At 40.0% G+C, this 25,158-nt stretch overlaps 1 protein-coding gene and 1 long non-coding RNA gene across 6 annotated transcripts; one reads left to right on the forward strand and one right to left on the reverse strand.

The window, feature by feature from the left end:
- Positions 1-2,232: 2,232 nt before the first annotated feature.
- On the reverse strand, positions 2,233-25,147 carry LOC124858261 (uncharacterized protein C18orf63-like). Of its 4 annotated transcripts, none has more exons than XM_047350213.1 (14): positions 24,520-25,147; positions 23,295-23,411; positions 23,078-23,156; positions 21,022-21,078; positions 20,825-20,936; positions 13,438-13,479; positions 13,264-13,340; positions 13,053-13,165; positions 11,677-11,773; positions 11,405-11,490; positions 11,045-11,231; positions 4,891-5,793; positions 4,608-4,694; positions 2,233-3,124 (listed from the first exon to the last, which is right to left on the reverse strand). In XM_047350213.1, the coding sequence occupies exons 2-14, from the start codon at positions 23,321-23,323 to the stop codon at positions 3,002-3,004; spliced, it is 1,992 nt and encodes a 663-aa protein (XP_047206169.1). In that variant the 5' UTR covers positions 23,324-23,411; positions 24,520-25,147; the 3' UTR covers positions 2,233-3,001. The 4 variants fall into 4 exon arrangements, with proteins under 4 accessions (XP_047206169.1, XP_047206165.1, XP_047206168.1 ...); XM_047350209.1 differs by having other exon boundaries at positions 23,281-23,411; XM_047350212.1 differs by lacking the exon at positions 24,520-25,147 and adding an exon at positions 23,856-24,462.
- Positions 21,013-23,419, forward strand: LOC124858263. 2 transcript variants are annotated; one of them, XR_007035785.1, is made up of 4 exons: positions 21,013-21,141; positions 21,228-22,255; positions 22,556-22,693; positions 23,080-23,331. It is a non-coding gene; the product is annotated as an uncharacterized LOC124858263 (long non-coding RNA). The 2 variants fall into 2 exon arrangements; XR_007035784.1 differs by having other exon boundaries at positions 21,087-22,255; positions 23,080-23,419.
- Positions 25,148-25,158: the final 11 nt, after the last annotated feature.

The following is a 25,158-nucleotide window of genomic DNA, read 5'->3' on the forward strand; positions in this document are numbered from 1 at the left end:
CACCAGATCCAACCATCTGACACCAGATCCAACCATCTGACACCAGAACCAACCATCTGACACCAGATCCAACCATCTGACACCAGAACCAACCATCTGACACCAGAACCAACCATCTGACACCAGATCCAACCATCTGACACCAGAACCAACCATCTGACACCAGATCCAACCATCAGACACCAGATCCAACCATCTGACACCAGAACCAACCATCTGACACCAGATCCAACCATCAGACACCAGATCCAACCATCTGACACCAGATCCTACCATCTGACACCAGAACCAACCATCTGACACCAGAACCAACCATCTGACACCAGATCCCACCATCTGACACCAGATCCAACCATCTGACACCAGATCCTACCATCTGACACCAGAACCAACCATCTGACACCAGATCCTACCATCTGACACCAGATCCAACCATCTGACACCAGATCCAACCATCTGACACCAGAACCAACCATCTGACACCAGATCCTACCATCTGACACCAGATCCTACCATCTGACACCAGATCCTACCATCTGACACCAGATCCAACCATCTGACACCAGATCCTACCATCTGACACCAGATCCTACCATCTGACACCAGATCCAACCATCTGACACCAGATCCAACCATCTGACACCAGATCCAACCATCAGACACCAGATCCAACCATCTGACACCAGAACCAACCATCTGACACCAGATCCAACCATCTGACACCAGATCCTACCATCTGACACCAGATCCTACCATCTGACACCAGATCCAACCATCTGACACCAGATCCTACCATCTGACACCAGATCCTACCATCTGACACCAGAACCAACCATCTGACACCAGATCCAACCATCAGACACCAGATCCAACCATCTGACACCAGAACCAACCATCTGACACCAGAACCAACCATCTGACACCAGATCCAACCATCTGACACCAGAACCAACCATCTGACACCGGATCCAACCATCTGACACCAGATCCAACCATCTGACACCAGAACCAACCATCTGACACCAGATCCAACCATCTGACACCAGAACCAACCATCTGACACCAGAACCAACCATCTGACACCAGATCCAACCATCTGACACCAGATCCAACCATCAGACACCAGATCCAACCATCTGACACCAGATCCAACCATCTGACACCAGATCCAACCATCAGACACCAGATCCAACCATCTGACACCAGATCCAACCATCTGACACCAGATCCAACCATCTGACACCAGATCCAACCATCAGACACCAGATCCAACCATCTGACACCAGATCCAACCATCTGACACCAGATCCAACCATCAGACACCAGATCCAACCATCTGACACCAGATCCAACCATCAGACACCAGATCCAACCATCTGACACCAGATCCAACCATCTGACACCAGATCCAACCATCAGACACCAGATCCAACCATCAGACACCAGATCCAACCATCTGACACCAGATCCAACCATCTGACACCAGATCCAACCATCTGACACCAGATCCTACCAGAACCCTCCTACATCCAGATGTATTTTAAACATTAAGACTCGGAAACATCACACATCTGTTATCGGTTAAATGGGAGCAGATTTCACGTCTGTTTTCATCTTGTGGAGATTTAAATGTTTACAGTGTAAATATTTCGCTCCAGTCATCATCGCTCATCCTGCTGCCTCTGTGTGTTTTTAAAGACATTCCAGTTTGGGTCAGCGTTGCTCCCAGGTTCAGACGAGTGAAAACACAGATGCTTCTAATCTGAATTAAAGTTTAACTTCCTTTGCTTTGATACAGTTCTCTTTAATACGGCTGAAATGTTTAGATCTGAGCGTTTAAACTGTTGGACCTGAGGTAATCTGTTTGAAGTGGACCTGAAATAAGACGAAAACAGAAGAAAGAAGTTGGTTTTTCTAACATTGCTGGTAAAAAAGATCTACCCTCCATATGAACATCTCTGCTTCTCGAACCCAACAACGGAACCAACTGGACCTCTTTCTGAGGTAACAGATCAGAGCTGGAAACCCTCCATCTATCGTGAAATCTTCTCAAATCTCCAACAGACCCGTCTTTAATCATCAACATAACGTGACGCTCCGATACACAATGTTCCCAAAATATTATTGAGATGAAGAAGTAAACTAGTTTCTGGGATTAAACTAAAATCTGGTTTGATGAAAGTTTTGAAGTGTACCAGGAGAAATCTTTAAAAGAAGAAATAACATCACAAAGACAGGTCCGAGTCATTTAATTTGTTCTGATCCATAAAGTTGGACAGGACAGTTTAAACATGCAATAAATACAGAATCTACCCAAATATAACCTTTACTTTACCTGAATTTATACGCTGCTTTCTAGAACTTACAGCTTACTTTTTTTAAAAGATACACACTAACTTAAAAGGTGCTTTTACTGCAGTTACAGGTTACTGACTGTAACTTACCCAGAACTGCTTGTATATTCAGAAAATTAACCTGCATGTTCTGTGAAATAAGCTGTACGTTTCATGGGAATAATCTGTGAGCTCCATTCATTTTTAAGTTTTAAACAGATTTGAAAAAGCTCCATGTAAGTTTATTTCAAGTTCCCTGTTAGTTAGAGTGTGTTTTTAAAAAGAAACCTGCAAGTAAAAGTAACTGTTTTGGTGTGAAAAGCAACCTTTATGTTCTATTAAAGCAACATACATGAAAAACAAGCTTTCAAAGAACGATTAGCTTTAAAAAAAACTAACTTTTAACAACTAAACGTTTTTATGGCTGAAAACCATCAAACTTTAAATCTTAGAACAAATGAAACTCCAGCTCTAAAACAAAAATATTAAACCTAAATATTTCAAACTAACACAGCGAGGACAGAAAAGGCTGAACTGGACCAGATGGTTGAGAACTACAGAGGAGGTCTCTGTTTGCTGGTTGGCTGATAACTGAGCCTGAATGAGTGAGTCGGTCCAATCAGACGGCAGATCTCCCATCAGTCCTCCAATGAGAAGCTGTGTGTGCTTCAAGCTTCAGCCAGGCAGCTCATGACCTTCACCATCAGCTCCTCCTTCCTGTGTTTGGCAGCGACCTGAACTCCTCTCTGTTTGAGCCACAGCAGCAGAGTCGTGGAGGTCAGCTTGGACAACTGGACAGGAAGAGAAGGAGGGAAGACATCAGCTGGTTTCAGCTTGGGTAGTTTAACTCTAGAGGGAAACTATTTCCCAGAAGCTTCATCATTCACTGATCCCATGAACTGCTGACATCAGATTTAGCAGCACGTTACAGCAGAGGAAAATGGATCTAAATGAAGAGAAAAAGTCACCTTCATGCCATAAATTTAGGTGTGAAAACAAAGCCTGCAGAAGAACATTCCCTGAGCTGTAACGCCAAGTAAAACAGAAAATGTTTCTGACTCATTGTTGTGGAGAGCAGGCCGGTCCGAACCGTAAAACTGATGAATGTTGTTATTAATCTGCCGGGCCTACAGCGCGCCGTCGCCTCCTCCGGATCATTCATCACTTTAACAGTCTCCCTCCGCCTCCAACAACATGTTCACGGAACAAAGTGAGCTTCTGTGTTTGCTATTCATCACACTAACACACTATAATCCATCACCCTAATGTGTGCAGTCGTGTGAACGAGCTAAAGTGCAGCATGAAGGGGACACCATCAGCTCCTGCTCCATGTTCTCCATAAAGTAATTCCTGTGGTCCGGCTGCTGCGAAGCACAAACTCTTCACGGATGACAGTGAAAGATCTGCTCAGGGTGCACTTAGTTTGGGTTTGGGTTAACAAAACCACAGACTTTGGAAAATGTTTTGTTCACAAGTCTCCACTCCTGTTGGACCAGGAATGGACCGTTCTCAAACGGTCCCACCAAGCTGGGAAGCTGCTGCAGCATTAAGAGTCCAACTCCAGACAAAAAGACCCACAACATAATACTCCCACCACCAAACCTTACACCTGAAACAGAGCAGTTAGGAACCTGCTGTTCCCCAGGCAACCACCAGACCCAGACCCATCCATGTGGTTCCCAGACAGAGAGGCATGATTGTTCTCCAGAGAACGTGTGTCCCCTGCAGCGTGCTTTAAACCACAGCCTCCAGAACCTGGTGGTGAGGCTCGGAAGCAGCTGCTCGTCTCCATGAAGCTGAGCTCATCTAGAGGTCCACTGAAAATGATCATGTTTAACCAGTGGAGCTCTGATGAAATGCCCAGTCGTGGACCTGGGGTCGGTTATCTCAGACATTATGACCATTTCATCATAAGAAACAAAAATCAGAAACGGTTTTATTCATAGCAGGGACAGATGAAGATGATCAACGTCTTCATTCGTTCATGAACGCACCTGGTTGACATAAAAGTACTGAAATCCATCAGGAATATGCTAAATAAAGCAGCCTTGTCACACAGGCTGTCAGCAGCATCTGCAGTTCTCCTGATGGTTCTGTAAAAATCACATAGAAACTCCTCTGAACCACATCTCTGGGTCGGGCCGAACGTCTGACCAACAGCTCAACACCAAGACTAACGAAGCTCAGATTCACCTGAGCTGCACTTTTAAGCATCACTCAGACACTGAATCCTGCTTGTTCTTTTACAGAAGGAGGTCCAGTTGGTTTCCTCACCTGGTTGCTTCTGGCCATTTTCTCCACATCTTGTACTGAAGCCTTGGGTTTCTGGGGCTTTTCTTCTTTCAGCTCAAAGACGACCTTCTACATGGGAACAGAACCAGAGAGCAGGAAGGAAAACCCGGGAGTGTGGAGTGTATTTTATACCGATCAGGTCACAATTATCTCTGGACTTCAGAGAAAACTGCTCAGGTTCTAACAGATTAATGCCATTAAATTACAGCCAGATGGGTCGAACCAGAACCGCGTTCTGTCACTACTTCAGACTATGTGGACTTACGTTCTTTCTGCTGATGGAGGTATCCTTGGTGGAGATGGTCCCAAACGTCAGAGGAGGTCGGTTTGTTTCCGCTTCCTTGCTGGTTTTCATGATGGATTTAGGAACGATGCTTTCAGATCCCGCCGTCCGGTCCGGCGTCTTCCAGGGCTCAGCGTTGCGTTCAGGGCCAACCTTCTCAGGCGTCTTGCTGAACCTGGTTTTAGATTTGGAAGGGATGATGACCACTGGTTTCACTCTGGAGATCGGACTCAGGCTGGAGATATGGTTGACCTTGGGCCGACCTGACGGCTGAGAAATGCTGCTACTCAGGTTTTTAGGACGATGGTTGAAACGAGGGACAATTCGAGGAGGAAGAGGGAGGGACACAGCAGAGAAAGAAGAAGATGCTGCTGGGACTGCAGTTTTCGACCCAGCAGTAACAGGAAGAGTGATTCTGGGTTTATCGTCTCTCTTTCCCCTCAGCTGCTCCTGCTTCTGGGCTCGCAGCAGCGCAACGTTGATGCGATGAGATGGCGCCTTGTTCCTGAAGATGGGAACCAGTTTAGGAGACACTGGGACTGGACTCGGCAGGGCGTGAGGAGGAGGGACTGGGAGGGAAGAAGCTGGCTGGAAATGTTGATAAAAAGAGGAACCGGATCGGGAATGATCTAACTGGTAGAGGTTCTGACTGTTGGAGGAGTGGGACGATGAAGACCAGTCCTCCCTACTTTGTGTCACTGTGTTCCAAGATTTTTTCCCCAGAAGCTCCTCAGCGCCGCCCTGCTGGGAGAGGGGGATCCAAGGCGGCTCCAGTCTGGAGGAGAAGGAGCTCAGAGGCTGGGAAAGAGGAGGTGCTGGGAGCTGAGTGAGGATGGGCCTGGTGGAGATGGAGTGGGTCAGGTTGATCTGGTCCCTACTCAGCACCTGATGAAGGAAAGGAGACTTTTTAAATGCCTCCCTGTGAACTCTGACCTTAATGTGAGAGAACCTTCATGATAAAACGTCATGGAGAAAAACTCCAGAGCAGGATCTAGGCGTCTAAAAACACCGACATCTACTGATCAAATTTCTGTCTTAAATGTACCTGCAGACAACCCTCTTATCTGATTGTCTTCTCCAGTAACTTCTCCAGTAACATCTTGGTGAGATGTTACTGGAGATGTTACTGATTGTCTTCTCCAGTAACTTCTCCAGTAACATCCTGGTGAGATGTTACTGGAGATGTTACTGATTGTCTTCTCCAGTAACTTCTCCAGTAACATCCTGGTGAGATGTTACTGGAGATGTTACTGATTGTCTTCTCCAGTAACTTCTCCAGTAACATCCTGGTGAGATGTTACTGGAGATGTTACTGATTGTCTTCTCCAGTAACCTCTCCAGTAACATCCTGGTGAGATGTTACTGGAGATGTTACTGATTGTCTTCTCCAGTAACCTCTCCAGTAACATCCTGGTGAGATGTTACTGGAGATGTTACTGATTGTCTTCTCCAGTAACTCTCCAGTAACATCCTGGTGAGATGTTACTGGAGATGTTACTGATTGTCTTCTCCAGTAACTTCTCCAGTAACATCCTGGTGAGATGTTACTGGAGATGTTACTGATTGTCTTCTCCAGTAACTTCTCCAGTAACATCTTGGTGAGATGTTACTGAAGAAGTTACTGATTGTCTTCTCCAGTAACTTCTCCAGTAACATCCTGGTGAGATGTTACTGGAGATGTTACTGATTGTCTTCTCCAGTAACTTCTCCAGTAACATCCTGGTGAGATGTTACTGGAGATGTTACTGATTGTCTTCTCCAGTAACTTCTCCAGTAACATCCTGGTGAGATGTTACTGGAGATGTTACTGATTGTCTTCTCCAGTAACTTCTCCAGTAACATCCTGGTGAGATGTTACTGGAGATGTTACTGATTGTCTTCTCCAGTAACATCTCCAGTAACATCCTGGTGAGATGTTACTGATTGTCTTCTCCAGTAACTTCTCCAGTAACATCCTGGTGAGATGTTACTGGAGATGTTACTGATTGTCTTCTCCAGTAACTTCTCCAGTAACATCCTGGTGAGATGTTACTGGAGATGTTACTGATTGTCTTCTCCAGTAACTTCTCCAGTAACATCCTGGTGAGATGTTACTGGAGATGTTACTGATTGTCTTCTCCAGTAACTTCTCCAGTAACATCCTGGTGAGATGTTACTGATTGTCTTCTCCAGTAACTTCTCCAGTAACATCCCGGTGAGATGTTACTGGAGATGTTACTGATTGTCTTCTCCAGTAACTTCTCCAGTAACATCCTGGTGAGATGTTACTGGAGATGTTACTGATTGTCTTCTCCAGTAACTTCTCCAGTAACATCCTGGTGAGATGTTACTGGAGATGTTACTGATTGTCTTCTCCAGTAACTTCTCCAGTAACATCCTGGTGAGATGTTACTGGAGATGTTACTGGAGATGTTACTGATTGTCTTCTCCAGTAACATCCTGGTGAGATGTTACTGGAGATGTTACTGATTGTCTTCTCCAGTAACTTCTCCAGTAACATCCTGGTGAGATGTTACTGGAGATGTTACTGATTGTCTTCTCCAGTAACTTCTCCAGTAACATCCTGGTGAGATGTTACTGGAGATGTTACTGGAGATGTTACTGATTGTCTTCTCCAGTAACATCCTGGTGAGATGTTACTGGAGATGTTACTGATTGTCTTCTCCAGTAACTTCTCCAGTAACATCCTGGTGAGATGTTACTGGAGATGTTACTGATTGTCTTCTCCAGTAACTTCTCCAGTAACATCCTGGTGAGATGTTACTGGAGATGTTACTGATTGTCTTCTCCAGTAACTTCTCACCAGGATGGAGAACACAGATAGGTCTTTGAACAATCTGCTTAGATCCTCCAGAGTCCTGGTTCCTCAGATGTTCTCCTCTCTTCAGCTGAGCCCACAATTTTTCTACAGGATTTAGGTCCAGTGACTGAGATTGAATGGAAGAAGGTGCTGATGTGGCCAGATGTTTTGGATCAGTATCACACTGGAAGACCCAATGATGAGCAGTTTTCAGATCGCTGGCAGAAACCACCTGATTGTTATTTAAATGTCCTGACAGAGTTCATGATGCCATGAACTCTAACAAGGTTCTCCGGGCTTTTGGAGGACAAACACAACCAAAGTATTAAAGGTTCTGTAGCAGACTTAGTTGTGGTCAGGAGGTGCTGTCCACATATTCATCATTTGTCTTTCAACAGATCCATCTCTAGTGTTTGTTGCTGACAAACTCAACATTAGTCCAATTGGACCGAAGCTCACATTTCCAGAACCAGCAGTTTACCATCATGTACTACCAGGAAGGTACACATGTGGAGGGTGAGAGCAGTTGCTATGGCCACACTTCAAGCAACGGTCTCCATGGTAACTCTGCTGTATTATTAACTGTTAATGTTTCATTTTAAAATATACATAAAAACATGATCATCCTACATTAGAACTAGAAGCCAACTGGACTTCTCTTACTTCATGAAGACCTTTCACCTCTCATCCAAAAGGCTTGGCGATCCAGACACGTCCCTAATGACGCCTTGTGAGTTGTTCTGGTCAGATGTCTGAAGGTGTGACCTGCAGAAGAACCACCTGGATAGAGGAGTCAGGACAGCAGAGCAGATGTTGGAAAGATGGAAATGATCCTTCTTAGTTTCTAGGAAACTCCAGCTGCTGTTCTCCTTCAGTGGACTGAGCTGCGCTTCCTTCAAGTCCTGGATGTCAGGGCCCAGTTAGGGCCCAGTTAGGGTTCGAAGGGTCATCTTGATGTGCTTGTGATTATTGTCCTTAACTTCTGTCAGCCAGCTGACCTGTAGATAGGTTCTAATGGTCGTTATGGAAAAGTGGACGCACCAGGTTCCCGCTCTTGGCTGCAGTGTCAGGGTTAGGTGAGGTTTGGAGATGTTTTACCTTCCTTATAGATCCTGCTAACTGAGCCTGAAGGTACAATGAACTCAGGTCTTAATCCAGCCTTTGTTGCTGTTTTAATCATTGCTCTGACTGTAGGTTTGAGGAGGTTTAGGCCAGCAGGTACGTTCCAGGGGCATGAAGATCAACACATATCTGCCTTTTTGAATGGCATGTTCACTTATCTTTCCCATTTTGAAGAGCAGCTGAGAGAAAGGAGCCCATATTTACACCCTAGTACACCAGTAAGACAGAGATTACTGATGAATAGTTCCTGGACACTCTGATCAATTAAGAAACAAAAGAAAATGATCAGTTTAAAGAATATAAAAAATGCTTCAGGTACATTTATTCTACTGTTGATATTTGTGGTACCAGTGATTTCAGGTTGGATTTTTAAGATGAATTTATTTGAAGGCCTTTATGAAGGTGTAAAAATGTTCTACTATAGTGTGAATGTTTCCAGTGGATGGTGGGAAAACATCTGCTGCCGACTCGGATCAAGTGGGTTAAAGATTAGAGCCGAGGGGAACGTGAAACATCTGTCGGTCTGAAACAGAAAGGCGTGGACGTTTAAAAGCGGCTACGGGTGAAAGAAACTGTAGCAGAAATTTAACAGCCTGACAGAAAAGTTGCAATAATCTGATTAAAAACCGATTAGCCACAATATTCAAGTTTGAATGATTCTGACGGATTTCATGAAGTGTGAAATAATTTCTGTCCACAGAAGAGAAATCAGCTTCAGTCAGAAAATCAGCAGAAATGTTCACCTTTGAAGCTGGAAAATAAAACGTCTTTGAGGTCACATGGAAGGAAATGGGTTCAGCTGAATAGCATAAATATTTTAGATTCAGTCTGTGGGAACTGAACTCATCTCTGCAGAGTTTCTGCACTTCAGCTCCTCGCTGTGAATAACAAAAGACCTTCTTCTTCCTTTTACCCAGCAGAAAACTCTCAAGATGAAGAATAGCTTTAATTTCCGTGCTTTCATGTTAAACCTGCAGACTGCAGGGGAGGTTTTCAGCTGTTTTACACCTGCTAGGCAAGAGAGACACGTTTACTCTAAAGAAGTGATTCAACCTGTTTGCTCGGGTTGTTCTGCATTAAAATCAGTTTTTGGGTCTGCAGTTTCCAACAAAACCACTTCTCCAAACCAAACCTCATGAGGAGCAGATTTCACACCGTTTACATCTAAAGTGGCCTCTGAACACCGTTAGTCCTCCTCTCTCCTGACATCAGCGTCAGGAACATAAATTCATAAGGAGCAGCTCTGAGGTTGTAAACCCAGATTAATCTACAGGTTCTGCTGGGTCAGAAGAGCTGGAATAATAGGTTTTCCTCCAGCTCTGAGCTTCCCAGTGAGGGCGAGAGGGAATGATGTTAGAGCAGAGTTCCTGATAGGCTGAGAGATGACCTGTTTATTTACATCTCAGGAAATCAACATTTAAGAACAAAACTCGTAAATTAATTCCAAATATTTTCTCCCGTTTTTGTTCTTCCATGTAAGATGTTGGTTCTTCCACAAGGTGGCAGTAAAGCAACAGTTGCTCCGGTAACACGCAGGCAACCAGAGAGGGAGAATGTATGTGTACGATAGACGGTCGAGTCGTTTATATTTATCTTTTCTTATTCATCTTCTTTAGGCTCTTGTTATTTTGTAAAGATTTTTAATTATTTTGATCCTAGAATGTTATTCATTTATACATTTTTTATTTTAGGTTAAATTGTCATCAGTCATTGTTTTTACTGTATTTGTGGAAACCACCATATGTACACATAATTAAAACATAAATAAATCATATTTTATTATAATAAATAAATTAAAGACATGAAAATTAAATCAAGGACAAAATAATACAGAAACAAATAGTGAATTCATTCATTCAAAATAAATAAATGCAGAAATACAACTTAGATAAAGTTAGACAAAAAAAAATCTAATTATTAATTCTAATTTTGTGATTTCATATTTTAATTGTTTCCTCAACTTTAATTAACCATCATAACCTTTAACTTAGTGGTTAAAAACTGAGATTTAAGTTAGTTTCTTCATTCAAAGAGAAGCAAGACAAGAATTTATCTGAGAAATTGATCTAATAGAGAAATAAGAAATGTTTGATTTAAGAGTTTGTCTCTTCCCTTTAAAAACAGCTTCTGATTCATTTCTTGACTAATAAATATGAAGATTTCCCTTCAGCTGCACAGAAACCGAAGCAGACAGCCTCAGGTGAGTCTTTTTACCTGCAGAGAAGCAGCTGAGCTCAGCTGGACCGTGCGGTAACTGGGTTTACTGGTCAGACGGGCCGGGAAGCCGCACACACTCTGCAGCCTGTCTCTGATGTCAGACAGGAAGCAGCCCAGCGCCCCCTGCAGGTCACCCCGGGGACAGCGCTGCACGGGCTGCAGGCGGATGCAGCTCAGAGGGTAACTGTTCATATGGAAGTGAAAGGATGAATCCTGGCTGGAATAACTGAGCTACTGGTTATTAATGTGCCGTAAACCGTAATATTTAGTCATAAATCAGCTGGATGCTGAACACTGTTTCTGGGTCATGTGGTTCTGAGCAGCTGCTGGACTGTGAATTCAGTGTTAAAAGGATACGTGAAGAGTCTCTCTCCCACGGGTCTGAAGTAGACGCTGCAGTACACCACCTCCTCCTGTCCCAGATCAGGAAGCCTGTAACCATACTGGGAAACATAGAAACAACCAGCATTCCCATTTTAAACCAGTCAGGATGTACCAGCAGAACTTTCTTCAACAGTGGAGCAAAGATGATGGAAAAGACTTGACTTCTAAGTCCAAATATGGAAAATTCCTAAAGCTAAATGAGTGCTTAGCTATACATTCTCAGGCTTAGGACGGGTCGGTGTTACCAGGCGGTTCCAGTGGTTCTGTAGGTCTCTGTAAGTTCTGAAGGGTCCGTCTGTGGGAAGCTGGCGGCTGATGGTGATGATCTGACCCTTTTTCATGCTGCAGAGAATAAAAACCAACTTCAGGAGTCTGTAAACGGAGCTGCAGCGCCACCTGCTGGTCACAGTCAGTATTACACAGACAGATCCCATAAACCAGAGCTAGAGCACATAGATATGTTTCTAAAGACTTTATATTTACTTCAAATGGCTACAATCTATGTGCTTTTATTCATTTCCGTCTATTTAAGTGAGTCCATTTAGCTGCTCAGACACCAGCATCCAAATTCTTCTAATGCTTCCAAACTTTAGATCAGTCAGTCCCTGTTTAGGTCCATAAAGATCGGTTCTGCTGAGACAAAGATGCAACAGAGTAGATGTGAGGAGACGCTGTCGTGGTCTTGATCTGTACTCTGAAGATCCCACCCTGAACTGAAGGTCAGCTGAACATACCAGTGATCCTGTGAGCTGAGATCATTTCTGATGGTTTGAAGTCCATCAGGGCTGCCATTCATCTCTGGTCCTGTTTGTGGTTTCCTTGGACTGGATCTAAGGGCGTCATGGAGAAGAGGGCAGGCTGAGACCCGTTGATAAAAGCCATGACATTCATCTCACAGCTGAGTGTGAAGACGCTGGACTGAGATGGAGCTCCTGTGAACCTGAGGCTCTGGCTCTCAGGTGGACCGCTCCCTCCGGGTCGGGGATCAGTCTGTTGTTCAGGAACGATGACCGGATGATGCAGGATGGATCACGGGTTCTTTAGGACGTTGCTCCAGTCTGGTGTGTTGGAGAAAGAGCTGAAAGGCTCTAAGCGTCCCAGGTCTCACCTGTGGTCATGAGACACAGATCATGATACAAGCTGCTGAAATGAGCTTCCTCCACGCTGTGGCTTGACTCTGCCATCCAGAGAAGGTGAGGAGCTCCTAGAAGAGCCTCAGCTCCTCAGCATTGCTGGTCAGCAGGAATCGTGTTGGAGGTTTTTCTGGGCATGTCCCGGAGGGAGGGGACTGTATAAAGTTGAGCCAAAATGATGCATACCACCTGCAGATTTAACCAGTTCAACCAGGAAGATAGTTTCTGATAGAAGAGGAGATGGTCAGCTCCAAAAAGACAGCAAAATAAAGGTTTCCATGGTAACGAGGAGGAACTGCTCGGAAGAGGACAGAACTGTCTTATAAATTTTGATTTATTTAATATTTCTCAGGCTGGTTGGTTGTTGTAAAAGCCTTGATGTACGTCAACAGTCCATTTTATTACAATTATGGCCTTTTTATTAAAGAGGGGGACTCGTGTGTCTAAAACTGCACTGAACATGTGTCCAGCAGGTGGAGCTGTCTCACCTGGGCAGGACGTGACACCAGATGGGCCCACCAGTAGAGGAAGGGTGGAGGATGGAGTCAGAGTCGCTGCAGAACCTCCTGATTACCAGCGCTGGCAGCTCAAAGTCTTCCAGCTGAGAAAAACACACAAACGGACTTCCTGGTTCACACCATCTCCCCCTCAGAGCCGATTTATTCTGCTCCACCCTCAGGGGTGGAGTGGGTCTCTTACTGTGGGTGGAGGCAGGCGCACGGCATTTGCTTCGATGCTGATGCACAGTCGGCCCTCGCTGGTGCTCAGCTCCATGCCTGAAACACAAACCGGAACAGAAACCTTCAGTCTACTCAGGGTCACCTGAAAATGATTTCAGCAACATGGAGGAGAGACGATGACAGCAGGACTTACTGACTGCACTCAGTCGGCCTCTCTCAGTCAGGAAGTCGTCTCCTACAAACACAGCCAGGCAGCGTCTCAATTATAGATTCATACATGATAAAGTTCTGTTCAAATTAGGTCGGTCCAACAACAGATGAACATTATATTTATCTGACAAACAGCAGGAGCAGAATGTAAAAATGCCTTTCATGACCCAACAGCCAGCAGAACCAAACCTCACAGCAGGAGGTCATGGTCCAGTCAGTGCCTGCAGCTATCACACCTCCACCGTGCAGTACAGTGACTATGAGGTATTTGTGAGGTTCTGTTAGGTTCTAGAAACATGGTGCTGAGCTTCACTGATTTCATTAAATTAGTTTGTGCTGTAAATCTGCACTCAAAACACTCAAGTTCTGCAGACATTAGCTCCTGTTCTGAAGGTCCCACTACACCATTTCAATCAGGTTTAGACTTTGACTAGACCACTGCAGTGCCTTGATTTTTTTTTTCTTTTCAGCTCTGCTGTGTTCGGGATCCTGCTGATGACCCAGTTTGGATCAAGCTCCAGGTGTTGGACAGATGGACACTCATTAGTCTCTAGAATACTTTGGTCTACAGAGAAGTTCATGGTCCACTCAGCGGCTGCAAGGAGCCCAGGCACCGGAGGTCTGTACTTTTATTGAATCATTGCAACACCTTGATTCTTTGTTTTCTAGCCTATCTGTTGTGAATCTGATTAAAAACAAGCCCAAATCATGATGCCTCCACCACCGTGCTTGACAGTGGATATGAGGTGTTTGTGGTGATCTGCAGGTTGGTTTCCTCCAAACATGGTTAATCATCTGTCCAGAGGACATTGTCCCAGAAGTCTTGTCCTTCAGCTTTGCTAGCAAGTCTTGCTGCCATCTTGGTTTCAGAGAGAAGAGATTTTCTCCTTCAACCCTTCCAAACAGCTATTCTGGCTCAGGGTCATGACCTTTAACCTTCTACCTGAGGCGTGTAGAGTCTTAGATGGAGCTCTTGGATGTTTTCTCATTTCTCTGAGATTCACGCTGTGACCATGGGTAGAATCTGCTGCGATGTCCATTCCTGGGAAGATTAGAAGCTGTCTGAGATGTTGTTGCTGATGTCTTTCTGCTTTGGCATCGTGTCCCAGAGCAGTTCTGCTTTTATAGAAGAGCTCACACTAACAGCGGTCAGTTAAAGAATCTGATCAGCAGCAGCTGACGTCCACCTACTGTTTCATGGAACATGTCTGGTATAAACACCTGGTGTCAGACTGAAGATACTGATGTTCTCCAGAACATGTGCTGTACTCTAATGTATAACTGCTTGAACCTCATTTAGCTGAAACGTACAGTGAGCTCCAGAGACGTTTATCTGGTGAGGTCGAAGGTGAAGGCTAGAGCGAGTGTTGCAATGCTCACATGAGACTTTGATCCAGAGGCTCTCAGCAGCCTTGGTCCCAAAAAACTACAAACATGCTGCCTGAGTGCAGCGATCCAGGCATTAGAAGGAGCCATGGTTCCTCTGTAAGTCTATCCATGTTATGCTATTTATCTGAATCTATTCATCTGAATCTATTCATCTGAATCTATTCATCTGAATCTATTTATCTGAATCTATTCATCTGAATCTATTCATCTGAATCTATTTATCTGAATCTATTTATCTGAATCTATTTATCTGAATCTATTCATCTGAATCTATTCATCTGAATCTATTTATCTGAATCTATTCATCTGAATCTATTTATCTGAATCTATTCATCTGAATCTATTCATCTGAATCTATTCATCTGAATCTATTCATCTGAATCTATTCATCTGAATCTATGTATCTGAATCTATTTATCTGAATCTATTTATCTGAATCTATTTATCTGAATCTATTTATCTGAATCTATTTATGTGAATCTATTTATGTGAATCTATTCATCTGAATCTATTTATCTGAATCTATTTATGTGAATCTATTTATGTGAATCTATTCATCTGAATCTATTTATCTGAATCTATTTATCTGAATCTATTCATCTGAATCTATTCATCTGAATCTATTTATCTGAATCTATTCATCTGAATCTATTTATCTGAATCTATTCATCTGAATCTATTCATCTGAATCTATTCATCTGAATCTATTCATCTGAATCTATTCATCTGAATCTATTTATCTGAATCTATTTATCTGAATCTATTTATCTGAATCTATTTATGTGAATCTATTTATCTGAATCTATTTATGTGAATCTATTTATGTGAATCTATTCATCTGAATCTATTTATCTGAATCTATTTATGTGAATCTATTTATGTGAATCTATTCATCTGAATCTATTTATCTGAATCTATTTATCTGAATCTATTCATCTGAATCTATTTATCTGAATCTATTTATGTGAATCTATTTATGTGAATCTATTCATCTGAATCTATTCATCTGAATCTATTTATGTGAATCTATTTATGTGAATCTATTCATCTGAATCTATTCATCTGAATCTATTCATCTGAATCTATTCATCTGAATCTATTTATCTGAATCTATTTATCTGAATCTATTTATCTGAATCTATTTATCTGAATCTATTTATCTGAATCTATTTATGTGAATCTATTTATGTGAATCTATTCATCTGAATCTATTTATCTGAATCTATTTATGTGAATCTATTTATGTGAATCTATTCATCTGAATCTATTCATCTGAATCTATTTATCTGAATCTATTCATCTGAATCTATTTATCTGAATCTATTCATCTGAATCTATTTATCTGAATCTATTCATCTGAATCTATTTATCTGAATCTATTTATCTGAATCTATTTATCTGAATCTATTTATCTGAATCTATTTATCTGAATCTATTTATGTGAATCTATTTATGTGAATCTATTTATGTGAATCTATTCATCTGAATCTATTTATCTGAATCTATTTATGTGAATCTATTTATGTGAATCTATTCATCTGAATCTATTTATCTGAATCTATTTATCTGAATCTATTTATGTGAATCTATTTATGTGAATCTATTTATGTGAATCTATTTATCTGAATCTATTTATGTGAATCTATTTATGTGAATCTATTCATCTGAATCTATTTATCTGAATCTATTTATCTGAATCTATTCATCTGAATCTATTTATCTGAATCTATTTATGTGAATCTATTTATGTGAATCTATTCATCTGAATCTATTCATCTGAATCTATTTATGTGAATCTATTTATGTGAATCTATTCATCTGAATCTATTCATCTGAATCTATTCATCTGAATCTATTCATCTGAATCTATGTATCTGAATCTATTTATCTGAATCTATTTATCTGAATCTATTTATCTGAATCTATTTATCTGAATCTATTTATGTGAATCTATTTATGTGAATCTATTCATCTGAATCTATTTATCTGAATCTATTTATGTGAATCTATTTATGTGAATCTATTCATCTGAATCTATTCATCTGAATCTATTTATCTGAATCTATTCATCTGAATCTATTTATCTGAATCTATTCATCTGAATCTATTTATCTGAATCTATTCATCTGAATCTATTTATCTGAATCTATTTATCTGAATCTATTTATCTGAATCTATTTATCTGAATCTATTTATCTGAATCTATTTATGTGAATCTATTTATGTGAATCTATTTATGTGAATCTATTCATCTGAATCTATTTATCTGAATCTATTTATGTGAATCTATTTATGTGAATCTATTCATCTGAATCTATTTATCTGAATCTATTTATCTGAATCTATTTATGTGAATCTATTTATGTGAATCTATTTATGTGAATCTATTTATCTGAATCTATTTATCTGAATCTATTTATCTGAATCTATTCATCTGAATCTATTCATCTGAATCTATTTATCTGAATCTATTTATCTGAATCTATTTATCTGAATCTATTCATCTGAATCTATTCATCTGAATCTATTTATCTGAATCTATTCATCTGAATCTATTTATCTGAATCTATTCATCTGAATCTATTCATCTGAATCTATTCATCTGAATCTATTCATCTGAATCTATTCATCTGAATCTATGTATCTGAATCTATTTATCTGAATCTATTTATCTGAATCTATTTATCTGAATCTATTTATCTGAATCTATTTATGTGAATCTATTTATGTGAATCTATTCATCTGAATCTATTTATCTGAATCTATTTATGTGAATCTATTTATGTGAATCTATTCATCTGAATCTATTTATGTGAATCTATTTATCTGAATCTATTCATCTGAATCTATTCATCTGAATCTATTTATCTGAATCTATTCATCTGAATCTATTTATCTGAATCTATTCATCTGAATCTATTCATCTGAATCTATTCATCTGAATCTATTCATCTGAATCTATTCATCTGAATCTATTTATCTGAATCTATTTATCTGAATCTATTTATCTGAATCTATTTATCTGAATCTATTTATGTGAATCTATTTATGTGAATCTATTTATGTGAATCTATTCATCTGAATCTATTTATGTGAATCTATTTATGTGAATCTATTTATGTGAATCTATTCATCTGAATCTATTTATGTGAATCTATTTATCTGAATCTATTCATCTGAATCTATTTATCTGAATCTATTTATGTGAATCTATTTATGTGAATCTATTCATATGAATCTATTCATCTGAATCTATTTATGTGAATCTATTTATGTGAATCTATTCATCTGAATCTATTCATCTGAATCTATTCATCTGAATCTATTTATCTGAATCTATTCATCTGAATCTATTTATCTGAATCTATTTATCTGAATCTATTTATCTGAATCTATTTATCTGAATCTATTTATGTGAATCTATTTATGTGAATCTATTTATGTGAATCTATTTATCTGAATCTATTTATGTGAATCTATTTATGTGAATCTATTCATCTGAATCTATTCATCTGAATCTATTTATCTGAATCTATTCATCTGAATCTATTTATCTGAATCTATTCATCTGAATCTATTTATCTGAATCTATTCATCTGAATCTATTTATCTGAATCTATTTATCTGAATCTATTTATCTGAATCTATTTATCTGAATCTATTTATCTGAATCTATTTATGTGAATCTATTTATGTGAATCTATTTATGTGAATCTATTCATCTGAATCTATTTATCTGAATCTATTTATGTGAATCTATTTATGTGAATCTATTCATCTGAATCTATTTATCTGAATCTATTTATCTGAATCTATTTATGTGAATCTATTTATGTGAATCTATTTATGTTAATCTATTTATGTGAATCTATTTATGTTAATCTATTTATGTTAATCTATTTATGTGAATCTATTCATCTGAATCTATTCATCTGAATCTATTTATCTGAATCTATTTATGTGAATCTATTTATGTTAATCTATTTATGTTAATCTATTTATGTGAATCTATTTATGTGAATCTATTCATATGAATCTATTTATCTGAATCTATTTATCTGAATCTATTTATGTGAATCTATTTATGTTAATCTATTTATGTTAATCTATTTATGTTAATCTATTTATGTTAATCTATTTATGTTAATCTATTTATCTGAATCTATTTATGTGAATCTATTTATGTGAATCTATTTATGTGAATCTATTTACGTGAATCTATTTATTTGAATCTATTTATGTGAATCTATTTATGTTAATCTATTTATGTGAATCTATTTATGTGAATCTATTTATGTGAATCTATTAATCCACACAAAGTTGCAGCTTTTCTGCATTAACAACAGTCGAGCTGCGTTTAGCGGTTAGTTCTGTATTAATTTTACTCCTGTAAGGCTGCTGTCAGGCTGGTGAAGCCTGATGTCTTCTGGAGAAACGTTTTATGGTCAGACGAGACAAAGATGGAGCAGTTAGGTGAGAGATTCAAACCAGTAGTGGCAGAATCATACTGTGGGACCACCTCTCTACCAGTGGCACAAGGAGTAAACAAAAAAATGCTAAATTATTAACTAATTTATTTATTTATTGTTGTTGTTAAAGATTCGTTTAGATTTATTTGATATTATTTCTATTTATTTTTTTATATTTAATTTCTAATAATATTCTTTTTCTTATTGGTCTGCTTGTTATTTATTTATTCATTTATATAATAAATGCAATTTTTCAATTTGATGATGTATCATCCTCAAAAAGTTCATAATAGTTTTTTTATTTATACAATAAACATTTTTCATATTCCCTTCTCGTGATATTTGAACTAATATTAACTGTAACTGCTTCCATCTGGGAGGAGCTCAGAGTAGAGCCGCTGCTCCTCCACATCGAGAGGAGTCAGCTGAGGCAACCGTTTTGAACCTGGACGCCTCCCTCAGGAGGTGTTCCAACCACGTCCCACTGGGAGGAGGCCCAGGACACGCTGGGGGGACGATTGGCCCTTTTCCACTGGCTCACTTTGGCCACTCCGGAACAGCTCCGCACAGTTCTGCACGTTCTGTGCTGCATTTCCATAGACTCTCACTCTGATGAAGGGAACACCTCCTGGAGGTCTGGCTTTAAAGCATCATGTGTCGTGCTGCATAACCGCGAATGAAGCCCTGCCGCGATGTGCGGTAAAAACCTTGGCTGGCCATTTGATGTAAACACCTTTTCCTTCCTTGTCGCCCCATCCAGCTGCCGCTGAATATTACAGTCTCCTATGATTACCAGAAAACCTTCCACCTCGTCGTTGCTCCAAGGAGTAACTTTTCTGGATAACTGTCTGGACTCCATCATATGTTTCTCTCACTCGCTTGAATGCATGTTTGAAAATTGCGGTTGTTTTTTTACGCTGGTCGACTCTTACGGCTGGCCGCGCCCACGGCCAATCAGTGAACAGCCGTTTGTTCACGTCACGTACAGTACCGACTCGGCCTCGCTTAGCCCTGCTAAGAAAGAGGTACCAAAAAAGTAGGTACCGGTACTGATATAACAGTAGTGGAAATGCTCACGAAGCGAGCCGAGTGGAGTCGAGTCGGGTCAAATCGAGCCAGTGGAAAAGAGGCATACGTCTCTCGGGCGGTCTGGGAACGCCTTGGGTTCCCCCCGGAGGAGCTGGAGGAGGTGACTGGGGAGAGGGACGTCTGGGCGTCTCTACGGAGTCTGCTGACCCCATGACCCGGTACCGGATGAAGCGGAAGACGACGAGTACTAATACGAGTATGAGATTTTAACTGTGGAAATATTCTCTAAGCTCTTCCAGCTGTAAAACTGATTTAAATGTAAATATGTGGGAATAAAAGACGGAATGCTGAAGTTTGGCTTCATCTCAGTCTTTCATAACCAGTTTTGTCCTCGCTGCTTGTTGGAAAGAAACATCTGGAACATCAGGAGAGAGAACCCTGGTCAGACTGAACATTCATCTGGAAACATCTTCTGCTGCGCACCTGAGATGAGGTAGAGTCCTGCTTTATTCCACCTGGGAGCCAGCCGGCTGATCAGAGAGTAGGAAAGACAGCACTGGAGATCCCCTGGAAAGACTCTCTGAGGACATCCCAGCTACACACACACACACACACACGTATAGTATGACATATGTTAACTAAGATGGTTGCTCACAGTAAAACTAACCGAATCATCTCACCTGCAGACGGTTTCTGACAGCAAAGGCCTGCAGGAAGCCGCGCTGAAAAAACTGGACCTGTGGGAAAATAAAAGATGAAGATGAAGATAAAGATGCAGTTTAACAACATTCAGCTCCAAAGTATTTCCTGATTGCATCAAAGCTGTTAACAGTGTGGAAAAAACCAGAAAGTTTCTGTAAATAAAAGCAAACTAAATCTGTTTCAGGCTGAATGACGTCTGCAGAACTAAACTACATTATTCACAGAAACATGATGCCTTTAACCTTCTTCCAGCAGACACTGTGAACATAGAGGAGGTCAGGACTTCAGCAGCACGTTTAGGAAAAGACCAAACATCTATTGCTGGTGTCCTTCATCAGGATCATCAACATTCCTGGAGTCCTGACCTCCTGCCTTTGTTAAAATCCTTGAGTCAGCTTTTCTAAGGCCTCTGTTCTTGACTCTCACTTCCCACTTCCCTGTCGACCTTTCACTGCATTTCTCTGATAAGGACACAAAACCCCCGACTTCTTCTGCCTTCTCCTAAAGTCAAGCTCAACCACAGCGTCTTTATGCTCTCCAAGCATCTTGGAGGGTGTTTCTGTCCTCTAACTTGTGATTTTACTTCATCATCACATGATTTCAGGCGTTATTTTGAAGAAACAAAGTAAAAAAAGAGGAAAGGAAAGTTTCTACATGAATTTTTCCAAATCCATGGCAGAGAAACTGAGTTTTGCTTTGTCTAAACGTGTCAATGTGTCCATCAGGATCTTTTTCCAATATTACTCCAAGGTTTTTATCATTCATGGGATCAGAGGAAGGTCATCAGCTGTTTCAGCTTCATTGAAAACATGGAAATATTAAGTGTGACACAAAGCTGACTGTAACGTCTCCCTAAGTTTGCAAACTGATTTTGGGAGAAACTTTCGCTCAAATGGATGTGAGCCGTAAACTGTCACCCGACACCCTGAAGGAGGAACGTCATCAAACAGGAATGATTAGAATCTACTGCAGGAGAAGGAGGAGAGCCTCCGCTTCCTGCTGCTGCTGCTGAGTGGATGCAGGTAGCGTGTGAGCAGACCGAGGTGGCGTGCAGACTCTGCATGTGTGCGTGCAATGTTTCCACGCCACTCATCCACGTCATCATCACAACGTCTCAATCTACACGTCTGCTGGAGGAACGCTTCCTGATGCTCCAGCAGCTCTGCTCAGACCAAAGCTTTAAAACAGCAGGAGCTCTTCAGTGATTTCTAGGTTTATACTTTTATTTAATGTATTTTTACATAATAATAAGGATCAAAGTTTTTATTTTTTATATTAACTAACAATTGAATTTAACTGTAATGTATGTTTATAAAATATTGATTTAATTTATTAAACATTTTATATATTTTTGTTTTTATTTCATGCATTTATTTAAGCGTATTATTTTTAATGGTTACTGACAATGTTATTTATATTTATTTGTTTATCTGACAATTTTATTTTCACATTTGATGCATTTATTAAAATATGAATGATAATAATATTTATTGTTATTGTTGTGTTTTTCAGTGCAGGAAATCCTGGAACCAGAGGAAAGAGTCTCGCTGATGAACCGCCAGGAACTAAACTCTAGCTGCTGTTAATGAGACTGATGTTACAAATCAACTGTTTCACGGATTAAAGCTTCTACAACTAATTGTGTAAAATGTAAATGAAAAACTTTTTAGAAAGATTGAAGTTATTATTTTTTGTTTTAGCTCTGCTTGGTTCAGATAATGAGCAACACATTAACATGGTAACAGTGGGATAATAATGAATACGATCCTCCTGATTTTATAATAGATTAACTTCCTTCAATTAAAATACAACTCAGAAGTTCCTACAAAGAAAAATATGGATGCATATGAAACTTAGTTGCTCTTATATTCTTTATTTAGTTACAACATTTTATTGACCCTAAAATGTGACTCTGCAGCCCAGTTTGAACTTGTATTATTCTGAAGCTACACTGAAGATTTCCATCCATTTTCTGCTATAATGTTGCATAGGGATTGTTAAAAGGCCACTAATGTGTTGTTGTGTGTGTCTTACAGCCATTACAGCTGTGATGTCAGTGATGGAGTCCACAGAAGGACAGGCCAGAATGTCAGCGTTCAGCAGCAGCAGCTCTCTGTGGAAACATCAAACCATGTCTGTTTACCTCCACAGCAACCATTTCATCACACAGACTCAGCATTAAACGGCTCAGGTGTAAACAGGCAGCATTTTGCCAAAGGTCAAAGGTCCTTCGTTACCTGCAGGCCTTCACCTGATTGGTCCTGGGCTCCTGGTCTTCATGCTCCTGCAGGCTCAGCGTGATGCAGACCAACTGGTTCAGATCAGGAAGTCCGAGGAAGAACAACGGCTTGGAGCTGACTCGGTTCATCTTGCAGGAGAACCAGAAAGATTATCAGCTGTTTCAGGCTGTCAAACAGAAAGACACGGGCATATATATTCATTTTTTATTTTATACATTTATTAAATTAATGCGTTTTAATACGTCCATGTTTATTTTTACTGTTTTACATTCATCATTTTTTCTTTTTGACACATTCTCAAAGATAATAACTATAATTGTCTGGTTGTAAATAAGCATAATTAGCCTAATTAAATAAAAACTTGTAAAACCAACTGAACACAAATTGACACAATGACGTCAGCAAGTTATTAGCAAAACTACTGGCGAACACTAATAACCATTCAGCACAGTTATTTTTGGCTTTGTTTGATTGTAATAACGGTGAAAACATTATGACACATTTATCACTAAACAGGAATATTGCTGTTAATAAGGTAATATTAAGTAAAAAGTTTTAAAATGTCCTCTCACCTCGGTAAAATCAAGCCAAACCAGCTTGTTTCAGTTTAGCATCGATATTTCTGTCTAAAACGTGAAATTTATATCTGCTCCATCAAAGTTCTCACATTTATTTACTGGAAACAATCACGAATTCAAGGTAGTTTTTAAGAAAATAGAGAAATTATTACAATTAGCTTGAAAATATTAGAAAACCTTTTTCTCGAACCAAAGCTGGGTTACACAAAGAAAGAGTTTCCACTCCTCCTTATTTCATCCATCCTACTTTGGTTTCTAGTAAGCATCATGTTCAGTAACTGCGCTGAAATATATCTAGAAAACGAGGCTGCATTTCTTAATAATCTCTAATTACATCCATATGGTCATTGTTATTATTTTAGTGAAGTTTGATTAATTTTCCTTCCTGCTACAATGTAGTGCATCATTTCAGATAGACGATCTTTGACTTGTGAGTGGCGGGTTTTTCCGCCGGAGACCTGCAGTAAAACAAAGCTTTTCTGTTGGACAGGAAGCTTGGCTCGTGTCCAGAGGAGGTTCCTTTTAAAACAGGACCTCTGGCTGAAAGCGTTAACTCAACACTCATTACGTGAGGTGCGTGAGATGCGTGAGATGCGTGAGATGAACCAATCCTCGCGTGAGAAGGTGGTTTCCTTGAAAACTGATTAACTTAGATTACCTTTAGCCTGCTTTGCCCCACAGTCCTGGCCCACAGCCTGGCGATGATTGACGTGCGGTGAAAACCAATCAGCAACTCGCATTGTTAACACTAAGGAAGTGAAGAGCCAATGGGTTTACTAGAATAATTGAGAGGGCGGTACCAGTGTCCGTTCAAGGTTCTGTTTGGTGCCATGAAGCGGCAATGCTTGAACACGATCTGACCGGAAACAGATCTTATTCTTTCAAATTAAAATCCCAAAATTTAACAACAACAAACATGGTAAAATGAAATAATATAGCAAGGGTGCAACGTGATAATAAGAGAAGATAAATAATTATCATTAGCACCTCTAGTTTAACCAAGATCCCAGTGTGTTTAACTGAGACAGTAATCAAAACTAGCGTTTACAATTTGGACCACTGTACAGCATTTCTGTCTGGTGTTCCTATAAAATATTTCCTCAGCTACAGCGACTATAAAACCCAAATGTAAGAAACTTGGATAAACGCTCAAATAATAAACATCCTCATTATCGTCCTCAGATGATGGGTGAGAGTTTGGAAATATTAAAAGCAAACTGAATCTCTTCGTTTTTAATTTAATTATTATCTAAGATGTTATTTAAATCATTTTATCTTTTCAGCTACACTTTTAATC

The sequence above is a fragment of the Girardinichthys multiradiatus genome, chromosome 21 (assembly GCF_021462225.1).
Source record: "Girardinichthys multiradiatus isolate DD_20200921_A chromosome 21, DD_fGirMul_XY1, whole genome shotgun sequence".
Taxonomy (NCBI): domain Eukaryota; kingdom Metazoa; phylum Chordata; class Actinopteri; order Cyprinodontiformes; family Goodeidae; genus Girardinichthys; species Girardinichthys multiradiatus.